This window comes from Falco rusticolus, chromosome 11 (genome assembly GCF_015220075.1).
Source record: "Falco rusticolus isolate bFalRus1 chromosome 11, bFalRus1.pri, whole genome shotgun sequence".
NCBI classification, from domain to species: Eukaryota; Metazoa; Chordata; class Aves; order Falconiformes; family Falconidae; genus Falco; species Falco rusticolus.
This window is the reverse complement of record NC_051197.1, coordinates 8,853,175-8,865,273: the sequence shown is the minus strand read 5'-3', so window position 1 is coordinate 8,865,273 and position 12,099 is coordinate 8,853,175. Positions and strand designations below refer to the sequence as shown.

Sequence of the window (12,099 nt, the reverse complement as noted above, 5' to 3'; positions counted from 1 at the left end):
AGAAATGGTAGGTCTTTCAAAATTACAGGAAGCAGAATTGCAGTGGTAGTGAAGAAACAAACACTGATACTCAGGAACAGACAGTCTGAAAGGGAGATCATCACATCTGCATGCGTAAAATAAATGGAAGGTCAACTAAGATCACTAATACAACAAATCCTCCAAACTGATCAGTCCAGGCCCCAAGTTATCTCTATAAACATTATTCTCAAAATCCTTCGTGAAACAAGACTTCAGGTTGTTTTCTTTCACTTACAGACAGTAATTCAGACAACAAATTATTCCTTATAACTTTGCATCACAAGCCTGACTTTCAATGTAGAAAATTATTTTTAATTTAAATTTGTGCTAATAGTGCCCATTGTTAAATTATGGACTCAGATAAACTGGTACTAAAATTTCTATTATACAGAATCTTGCCATAGTGCAGTAATCTTTAAATTGTTTGAAAACACAAATATACTAAAAATATAGTGTTTCAAGAACAGTAATACGGACATACTGAAGAGCTTTGTACCATAGCCAGAAATCTGCAAAGTGCCTTGGTGCCTGAAAAAGAACTGCATTTAGATTTATTTATTTTTAAAAATAAATTATCATGATTTTTCAACTTACAGCTTTGGGTTCTTTACGTTTTTTTGTTTTGTTTTGTTTTTTAAAAACTACGATGGCAATGGTGACCTATCTACAAGGTAATAAGCGAAAAAGAAGCGTTCTTTGTGTGGTTTTGACCAAATATATTGTTAAGAGTTCAAAACAAAGATTTATAAAAACAAACGATTAAAATTTCAGTTCAGAAAAAACACTTTGTAAAATACAATAAACCCCTTTTCAATAGCAATGTCGATTTTTTACAGTTCTTCTTTCTAAGCAGATGTTTACTGCAGTCTAGATCCACTAACTCCAATAAAACAAAATGTAGGCAAAACGGGTTGGTGTTTGCAAAATCACAACCTATATACAGAACTGCAGGTAACATACTGCAACTCACTGGAAAAACCTTTGAAAATTCACTGTTTCATTGTGAGTGGACTTACAATATATCTTACATTGTTTAAAAGCAGGTTACACCATAGAAAGGCTTTTGACAGAACCACTCAAAAAATGAATCCGTTATAGGAAAGTAATGCTTCAAGTCAGCTTCTCCCACCAGCAAAAATGCCACACAAATCAAAAAACACTTAAGTAAAACACTAAGACTTTATTAAAAATCCAAAATTTATTGCAAATTGTACTTTGCACTTTCCCTCCTTTCTTCATTTTTACATGATTTATTGATATCCATGATTTTTTCACAGATGTACTTGTTGACTTTGGAGAGTCTCTGTGCAATTTCAGTTTCATCCACAGTTTCTTGTGCTATTCTATCATACAAACATTCTGGGGAGAAAAAAAAAAAAGGAAAGAGCCATTAGGATATTTTTAGAAAAGAATATAGCCCTGTGCTGGGCTAACTACTCAAGATACAGACAGCACTGAGTAAGCACTGTGTGTATCTGTTGCAAGACAACAGAAGCTTTCATTGATCCACTGCCTATCTTGTTAAAATCAAGATTTTTTTACCAGGCTTGAATCTTTGGCATGACCAACTTCCAGTTATGCTGTGACTACATTAATAGGCTTTTTATACAGAAACAAGGCTAAACCCAACCTTTTACAGTGCCAGTCTTGGCTGCCTAACTCTTGTCCATATCTCCACTGCATATTTAGAATCTTTTCCCAGGTGAATGGTCCCACCAGAACTATTGTTATCTGCAGTTCCCTGTGAGTCATTCCTACCTGCACACCTTCAAGACTGTAAATAAATGGTAATGGTTAGGAAGAGAAGCAGTAACCACTAGAATTCATTAACTGATTTATTTTAGTTTTTAAAACTGTTCAACGCACATTGTGTCTTTACGGGACACCCTGTCCCTGGGTATATTTCGCTTTTATTAGTGGATTATTCAGAGCAAGAGCCACCTTCTTCCGTGTTTGCACAATACACTTTGTGAACTTAACTGGAATACAAAAGCCAGCAACAGTAGAACTGCAAAAAGTAATGAGAGCAACGAAATTTGAGACAATTCTGCTTCACAGAGCCTGTAGTTCAGTGCCAACATCCTGCAGGTTACTGAAATCAGAGGTGGTGCAGCACACCCAACTGCTTAGTGACAGGCAGGTTTTGGGTTTTTTTGTTTTCATAACCAGAACAATATATTTTGCTGTGCAGGCTTCCCAGATTGGTTACACAAACTCTTCTGCTTTGCCTAGTAATCTATTCCAGTAGCCATTTATTGCTTCATATACAGAAAGCCATAGAGATTATCACTTAATTAACATGGTTTACAACATTTCTAATGCGTCATATTAAAAAGTTATGAAAATTAAGTACTATGCATGCTTTGTAGTTCGTTTTGAAACCTCTCAGAAGCTTTATAAAAGGTTATTTTGCATTAATAAGGTTTATAACAGTGCTCATGCATCATACTTTTTATAATTTCTTTATTACATACTACACAGTAGGGATTCTTAAGAAGCTAGAGATATCAGACACATTAAGAGCTAATGCTGTCGTTCCAAAATCTATTTTAAATAAGTTAGTCTGTGTCCACAGAATGATGAGAACATCCAAAACAATGTGAATTTTATGTTGTAAGATGTACTGAATATAAAATTAATAAAATTAATCAGCTGAAATGCTGATTATCAGTATGATATGATATATCAGCATAACTATGATTTGAAATACAAACCGAAGAGGCAGCACATCACTGAGAACCTGAAGAAATGCAGCGTTTGCAGGTCATAAGCTTGCGCTACAGCAATCTCAGGGATACTCCCAGGTTGCAGCAGATAAACCTAGTAAGGTGAACTTCCAGTAAAAGCTGGCTTAGGGGCTCCAAAGAGTGAACTGGGGGTTCTGCTGCTTCTTTGTCTTTTGGCTTTAGAGGAGCATACAGATACCCCTTCGTATTTCTGACTGGACCAAAGATTCAAGCAGACCTCAAAGACCAACAAGGAGCTTTACTTCTTTTTGTGATGCCTGATCCAAATCATTGGGTAGTCACCATTTGTCCACTTGCTACTCATTTTTGTTTCTTTGTTTGTTTTCTTCTCCATTACAACGTCTTATCTGATCACTTCAAGCTTTCCAGGAAACACTGCTGGCATGATGGGGCAAGACCTGCTAACACTGACACAAATGCAAAGGACACAACAACATGGAGTATCATGATTATGTGCTACCCAGTGCTGCTGATACAGGAAACCTGTCTGCTGACACCTAAAACATTGGCCATGCAGTTTGTTTCAAAAGGAGACTGTACAGTCTTGAGTCTAACAAAAAGGGAGTCTAAGACAAGGTGAAAGAAACACTAGAAAGAACAACATGGAAAACCAGGGTGTGGAACTGTAGAATTAATATGAGGGTTGAGGCTGGAAGCAAAAGTATGGCAGAAAACATAAAACCAAGGAAACAGGGAAGAGCTGAGTTCCTGGCAAATGTACAGGTATGGAAGAGAAGAAAGGGAAGGGCCCCATCTGCCTTTCACCATGGATTTGTTGGAGCAGACTCCCAAACTCACCGTAGTCAAAGCAAGGGGAGTTAGAAGACAGCTGTCATTCAAATGGCTCAAGCAACACAGAGTGGCCCTGATCGAAGCAGAAGAGGAAATTCTGACATAAGCAGCCCTGCCAGCAGTGCTGAGGAGTAACAGCCTCCAGCAGGGAAAATACAAAGCTCTTTGCAATGGGCCAGTGAAAAATACCCCCTTTTTACTGCGTGCTTGTAAGTGTGCATGTGGGTAACCAATTCTGTTTCCCATTAGGAGCTGACAAGGGTAGCCACAGCCACAGAGTGGATTCCTTACATGGCCGGTGCATCACTACTTTGCTACACGTGTTAAGATTGTACGAAAAGATCCCAGCCAGAACTAGAAAAATCAGCATGGAACAGCTTGCACTTCCACATATATTCTTGAAGCGTGTTAGTAAAAAAAAAAAAACAAACCAACAAACCCATCTCTTTTACTCATTTCTTACAAATTAAGAAAGATGACAGTACAAAGATCAGTTTCCAGCTTTTCTCCACACAACACAGACACATGCACACACTCAAAGAGGAATCGTATTTCTTACTTCCAAAACATGGTACTTGCAAAGCAGATTACAACAGCTCTTAAAGAGTTCATAGTTAAGAGCACAGAGCAACTAAGAACAGGAAATGCAGAATAATGAAGCTCAATCAAACAGGGAGATTTCTTTCAGCCCTACTGCAATTTAGTATGGACGCAAAACCTAAAAATCCAATTTCGGTATGTATTCCATGAGGAACCGACTCAGTTCTGACTTAAAAAGAAGCCTGAAACACCAAGAGAGACAGAAATGAATGCAAAACACAAGCATGATGATACAAAGGGACTGAAATTCACTATTCATTTTAAATAAAGAAGGCCTTCTCTCTCTCAAAGGGCTACATACATGGTCTCAGGCTTGCAGTTACTGAAAGTGTCACTGCAATTTCTCCTGCCAGATATGTCAGCGATTTACGCTTCCTGTTCAAATTCCAATTCAAGTGCAACAATTAATTTTTACTACTTCAATTTTCTCCACTTAAAAGGGTAAGACTATTCTTTCTTGCCTTTGAAGGTATGTGTATTTTTATAGTCACAGCTATAATGGTTTCTGTGCCTCATGCCAGGGTTGGTTATATTCTGGATGAAAGAATGTGGTAAAGCTACTCTCAGGCTTGTTAAAAGGAATATATGCATTTTAAGAAATCATTATGTTATAAATGAATTCCAGAACAACGTGTTGTTCTCCAGGCTCAGAGTCCTGTCCTGCAAGTGGTTTAAAGTGATGATCTTCTTGAACCTTACTGAAGTCAGTGTAAAACTCTTCAGCTGTGAAGGCCTGCACTGTGCACAGCTATTGCAATGTGTTTTACTTTTCCTGGATATGTATGCGCTTCACAATGCAATAGCAATTTGAATTACAGTTTTTAATCAGTTAATTTTATATGAGCTGAAAAGAAGCATCTTTCAACTCAGTGATAATGGTAAAACTCCAAAGCAGGAAGCAAAAGTTTTCAAATAACCTACCTCTGACAATGCTTAATTTGTGAGGTGAGAGAGGTGGCTTGGGAACGGCATCTTTCTTTTTTTTGGTTGCAACTCCTGTGACACTTCTGTTCTTGAGAACATCTGTTCCCCAAATCATAACCGCTAGATTTTTTGTATACTTTGAATCTCCTTGTGTTACTTGCAGCTGGTGCCATTTCTCCTCATCTACCCAAATTCCACTGCCAAGATGGACCTAGAAGGTAGTAATAATAACAACTTATCTATGGTACGTAGCACACAACAGTATCCAAGTGCTGTAGGAACATTAATATTATGTACTATAATAACAGTAATTAGGGCTGAACAAATCCATTTTGCCTAATTCTGAAACTTCTCCAACTTTATGGGTCAGGGAGTTCAAGTCAACCTCTTATATGATATAGTTCCTTTTTGTATTCAGTTGTTCTTACTCTCTACTTTCCCCCCCAAACCCACCCCCCCCACAGCCTATCTCCTGAAAGACTATGGTCAGGAACAGAGACACAAGCAGGAAACAGTAAACACATCCAGTATTATAAAGGTTTGCACACCATATAAACCAAGCAGTTGCACCAGCCTAATAGAGGAGCAAGATGAAACATTGGCTTTAATATAAAGCTTCCCTTTGGCTGAAACAGAATTTATCCAAAGCGTATTTCAGAGGCAATAGAGAGGGAAATACTTCCTAAGTCAGATCCTGTACCTGTTGGCAAAATTCATCCTGATTCTTTGAAGTAACTAGAAGGGCAGAAGGGATTTTGAGAGCTCCAATTTCAATATAAGCCAAGGCAGTCTGGAAGCTCTGTAAAACCTCCAATTCCATCACAAAGCTGGCCTACCACCTATGATCGATCTATCCAGGGGAATACTGTTTTGTGGTAAGGCAATGACCCATTGCTGCAACATCATAAACTTTCTGTTATCCAGACAATGGGGAGTAGGGATATTTCGCTGAAGTAGTAAAGCAGGATAATGCAGGTACTGGGAAATGCAGTGTGAAGCCACTGTAGTCTCCAAAAGGAAGCTGCTTGAGTCTAGTTATGCTTAGTAGTCTTGCTCAGCATTGACTGTGCTGGGTTGACTCCTACAGAGCTACACCGGATCTCTACCCCAAGACTCCAAGTGCTCCAGACTTAAGATGAATGCAGGACATGAATCCAAGCACCATCCTTAGGCTGCCGCTACGTATGTTTGAGCTGATAGTCCTGATAACCAGGACACCATCAAGGGAAATAACTGCACTAGTAATCAGCACGGGTCTGACATGAGTGCAGCCAGGATGCAGATGCTGGCCCAGTGCGGAACCACGGAGAATACTCTGCACCTTGTACGTCTATGCTCCTAACTCCTGGAGCACAGTGCAGACACCTGAACTACCTCTGCACACAGAAAGCTTTGCTCACATGGTGTTGAACGTCATTCAGTTGAACCCACATTTGCTCATCATCCATAACAAGCTAATGAGTGACCTAGCTGTTTAATTACTGGTAGGAGTTCACTGCATTGGAAAGGAAGAAGACAGAACTTACTTTCTCATAATCCGTAAAAGTGTAAAATACCAAAAATATGTACCAATGGGATTGTTAAATTCAGGTTTCATAAAATCAGGATGTTCTTTCTGTCACACTAACGCTTTAATAAAAACTTGCTGCCTCCTCAAAACAAAAAAAAACCCCTATGAACAAAATTCTATGGTAAAACCATATTAGAAGACTGTTTGCCTTAACTGTTTTGCTTTTAGTTTTCATGGTTTTACTCCTTTCATGTGGCATTACATAAACTGTGCCTGCTACTCATACAGATCTGAACAGTATCACGTAAAGTCCCACTAAACGCAATGAAAATTGGACAAAGCTACTGTAAAATTTTATATACCCATAATTTTACTGCCTGTATTCAATCAAATACCATTTTTCCTTTAAATGGAAGCCTGCTTTAATTATTAATGAGGGCTATAACCTGAAGAAATTTTTTATTACGACAGCATCCTTCAAAAGCAACTAGTTGTTTAAAAACTTAAACAGAAAAATATGAATGGTTTGGCTACCAGCTATGTTACAAAAAACAAATGAAAATGTCTAACTTCCTCAAAGTATAAAACCATAAAGCAAGCTGCCTCTCCTGCAAAATCTTCTATACTAAAGGGATTCTAACAAGCTTTTCACAAGTCTGCGTGATATTTAGATTTTGTAATGGACAGAAATGGAACTAGTGATAACCACAACATGAACACCTCTTTTTTTCCCCTTCCTTCTCTGTTGTTGAGCATCTTCATAATTGCTTTAAAAAAATTCACACTTTTTCGCTGCTCTTTACTTCTTTTGTAAGACAACTTCAATCAGACTGAGCAGTCTGTGCTCAGAAAACCATCACATAACAATTATAATTCAGTTATTCTGATCTTGGAATAGTCATCTGTAAAAATGAGTGTTAAGTTAGTTAGAAAATAACTAAGATTATGAACGTTGTGCATTGCCAAATTTTTGATGTCTGCATTATGCTAATTGTAGCAACTGCTGTATTTGATCAAAAACCTGATTCCCCTCTGCCAAAATCAGGGTTTCTGTTTGCTAAAGATTGTTTAGCCTCTTAAGTACAAAATTATTCATTAGCTTTAAGTTACTTTAAAGAAAACAACAAGTTACAGGAAGAACTTTTAATATTTATGTTTCAGACAGATCATCTCTTAACCAAACATGCCTCATTTAATAAAAAAAGTTATCACTTGTATGAAACACCTATGGTAACAGCAACTACGTGACAGCCAGCCACAGAAATCTTATGTCTCTCTTTTTCTATTTCTAGCACTGTTATGGCAAGGAATTTAATCTGCCCGTGTCTCAGTTTACCTCTCCGTGAAACTGGCCCGGTACTGTTTCCTATTACTCCCAAAGCTATGGGAAGCTTACTGTACTCCAAATTCAGAAGCCATTTCCTTCTTGCTGGAAGAGCTGCCCTATGGGCCAGACCCTTGGCTTGATGAAATCAATGGGAACTTTACCCCCAATTTCAGCAACTGCAGGATCAATGTTCAAGTACAATGCAACAGAAACAGCAAATTCAAAGCAATGCTCACCAACATAACTGTGCTAACACATGCAACGTATCTAAAATGCATCTCAGATGAACCTTTTTCTTTCTTTTTTTTTTCTCCTTTCTTCTTTTCTTTTCTTTAAATGAATGCCATAGGCTCTTTTTCAGTAACTCCATTCTCCCTCTGGAGAAGAGAGATTTATCTGCCTTAAAAGAATCCTACAAAGATCAAATCTGATGCCACAAAGGGCAAGATTTCTAAAAAAGTATTTCAACTACTCTAGTGGTGCATGTCAATAAAGGAATAGAGAAAAAAAGGCATAAATAAGGAAAACTGAAAAATAAACCACCGCCCTCCAACACTCTAAATACATTCTTAGTTCACATTTCTGGCATCTGAGCTGGCTGAAGCCCCAGTAAAACACAGAAACTTAAGAAAAAAAAATTACAAAAAGAAAGTTAAAGAAAGATTAATATTTATAAAGACAGAGAAAACTTCAGCAACAGAAGTATCAAGAAGCTGGCAGATGAAATAAAGGTGCAGGAAAAGCTGCATACAAACACTAAAGGACATGCCCTGTCCCACAGACCTTAAGTGGAAAAAAAGGAGATAAACCAAACTCACAGTCATGCGAGGTTTTCATTGTGCAAATATACAAGCAAATGACATATGTTAAATATACTAGGCAAGAAAAGCTATATGAACCAAATACCTGTCAAACTACCAAGTTTATACTATTTTTCACACACATTTCATCCTCCACAGTTATGTCAAATTCATCTTCAATAATGACAGACACTTGTGCAGTCACTCTTATAACACAAATCTGAAAATGTAGTATTTCATGCTATTCTAGCAGTAATTCCACTATATGCCAAAACTGAAACGGACATTTCCTCCTTAAAGGTTCTCAGATTATGGTACCAAATGCATATGTATCCTAAGAAACAGGATCTGCATAGGCAGTTCTGAAGAACATAGTTTTGTAAAAGAAATATAATGCTTATTTCATGATAATGGCAGCAGCTGTAAAGGCAGGCCTCGGCAGATGAGTGAACAATGTGTTGAACATGCTGAAGTCTGAAAAACTATCAGTCAGGTTCTGGCAAACTGTAGCTAGCTGGTATCTCACCAACTTTATAGGAGTGTCTGGAAAGTAGCACTACATCAGTTCAATTCAGTGGCAGATTCAAGGGAGCCAATTTTAATTCCAGGGTTCATAATTATCTACTGGACTCCAATTCAACCAAAACATGAAAGCTTCTTTGCAATATGACTACAGCACATTAAAAACATTAAAGACCTTTCAGGAAAAAGTACTTCTGTTAAATAGACTAATGTAACTTTGTAATTCGGGTTATTAGACTTTGGTCTCTATTTGGTAGATTTACGTATGTCACCAATTGAAGACTATGCCAATTTGCTTGTGTATGCATATTTAATAATTATGTTCCTTGTGCTGCACAGCATTCAATGCTCTCATCACTGAGGATAATTTTCTATGCTGTTCATAATTGTGTAATTTCATAATTTTCCTCAGCATAATAGCATACCTTTATGAAAACTGAGGAAGTTTGTATAAGCTGCCACTATGCAAAACCCCTGAGATCAAGAAAATTCCACAAGAAAATCATCTGATGGACATTTACGCATTATTCATGCTATATTTAATTTAAAATACCTTTCCATTCTCGAGAATATACTTGTCCATTACTGGAACGGGGGCAGGATAGTACGTTGATGTATTTGCTTCCTCACTGAAGGTCTTCTGTACCTCAGGTTCAGGCTCAATTGATTCTGGTTTTACTTTTTCAAGCTCAATGGCAGGTCCTAGACAGTTAAGAAAAGAGAGCTGTCTGCTATCCCAGAGAATACGAAATCAATCACTTCATCACCCATGGTTAGCATAAAATAGCACATTAGTCATGTTCATTTAAAGTTAAAAAGAGTCTAAACCAAAATCCTACTTCTGAACGTCAACAAATAAAAGTAGGATAAGTAACTCTGCTTTATAAACATTAATTTTTTTAGTTTTAATTTAAATGTTTGATTTTATTATTAAAGCATATGGACAATTACAGATATGGGTAAGATTGCTTAATGCAAACTATGGAAATCATGTTAAAATGACACTGAAATAATAAACCAAAAGCAACAATAGTAATTCTTCAAATAAGAATTACTTAGTTGCATAGAAACCTGCATAATTTACTGTGATAATTACATAAATTATCCGTATAGAATTACAAATTTTATAGAAATATGAAATATCTTTGGATATAACAGAGGTATATTAAAAATAGTGAGGATGGACAGAAATGCTATAAAGGAAACAGGCTTAGGCTACTTATGCTAAAGTTTCATGCATAGAATGAGTGCCCAAGGTTAAAAAAAACCCACATAAATTAGAATTTTGATTGTCCAACCCATCCAACACACTGATTTTTATTTTTAATGTAATCAACAAAAATCAAACACAGTTTAAACAACAGAATACTATGAAGCACACGTTTGAGGCTTCAAAGGAAGACAATTATTTTGTCAGTCATCAACTTTTCTTTTCCAGATCAAATTTATAAAGTGTTCCTAAAAAGACAGAAGAACAAAATAAAATAATTTGTGGACCGGATTTCATCATTCCATTCATTGCAGCAGTTACACCAGAAGTCTAGGAACAGGCTATGGCCCCAAGCCTATCATTGTGTCTTGATGTCTGTCTCTAGGATCACGAGAAGCTCCAGCAGTCACTGAAGTTCCACGCAGGGATGGCGGTTCGTTAACACAGCAAGGTTGCCAGCTTAGACCCTGGACACCACAGTCATCAGCCACTTCAAGAACTACGAGGATGAACTCACCAGGTTGGTGCTGGGAGCACCGCAGCACTCTGTAGCCCAACCCTGACATCTTCAACAAACACCAATTCAACACTCTGGTCAGAGTTACGGTTCAGCACCCCTCCTCAGTGTTTGCGTGGCAGACCGAGCCCTGAATGGATCTAACTCTGCAAGCCAGGCTGACACCAGAACTCAGGTCTTGAGTCACATATCTTAAATATTTAGTTCCTGTACCTGGAACAAGCAAAGCATTCATTCTTCCTACTTTGTGCAGTTTCACTGAAGAGTTTATACCATGATATCATCATTTCCTCCATAGCCAGCATTTGACATTTATCCTATAGCTTATTCTACACCCAGCTATTTAGCTAGAACATTAGCTGGCTAAACGTTCTCAGCTGACTGCCACTTGACACTCAGCAACAACTAAAAGTCATCTCAGCAACTCAGACAATGCTTACTGCAGTGCCACCACCACGAGCATCTGAAGAGCCATGTGCCATACAAGCACGGCACAAACAGAGAAATCAGGACAACCACACCGTTTGCATTATAATTTCATAGTACTTTTAATAAGCACCTCTACTGTCATGCATATACGATGATAAGGCCACAGTAAACTTTCTAAACTTGAGACTGCTAAACTGATTCAGACTGGGGAAAAGACCCAGACTGGTTAACCCACCCAAAGCCTCCGTCCATCTCGGCATAGGCACACCTCAACAAGCAGATGCAGGCATGTAATAGACAGCCTGAACTTAGGAAGTGATCATTTAGCTGGTACCTAAAGTTCTTCAAAGTGCTATCTTAGCCCTTCTTATGCTTTGAAAGTCACTTTGAGAAGACACCCAAGTACAACCACCTTCTTTCATATTTACCTCAGTTTAAACACTTTCACTATTTGCCATTTAGAAGTCTTTTACTGTTTTGTTTATAGTTATATATTGACACAGCTGGGATTTGGTTTCCGGAGTTCCCCAAGAAGAACAACCGATTAAAGTCCGCGACAAACATAGTTCTAACAGGTCAGAAAAGCCTCTATTGCAATTCGTGCCTTACTGCTTGCTTAGAAGTCACCAACAGAAAGCCTTTTAGATGTCTTCTTTTGTATTCTACCGATATTTTTTTTCTTTCTGAACAGAAATGTGCC

General features: G+C 37.7%; 1 protein-coding gene across 5 annotated transcripts in view; it reads right to left on the bottom strand.

Moving 5' to 3' along the window:
• LOC119155386 (BEN domain-containing protein 5) overlaps positions 1–12,099 on the bottom strand; it is a 965,021-nt gene that overhangs the window by 354,026 nt on the left and 598,896 nt on the right. For 4 of the 5 annotated variants that reach the window (XM_037404019.1, XM_037404021.1, XM_037404020.1 and 1 more), the window contains 3 exons: positions 9,797–9,945; positions 5,082–5,295; positions 1,182–1,380 (listed from right to left, as the gene is read on the bottom strand). The exons of the other annotated variant lie outside the window; for it this stretch is intronic. In XM_037404019.1, coding sequence (XP_037259916.1) covers positions 1,220–1,380; positions 5,082–5,295; positions 9,797–9,945 — 524 coding nt within the window. In that variant the 3' untranslated portion in view covers positions 1,182–1,219. Of the gene's footprint in view, positions 1–1,181; positions 1,381–5,081; positions 5,296–9,796; positions 9,946–12,099 lie in introns of those variants that run through there. 5 annotated transcript variants of the gene reach the window in all.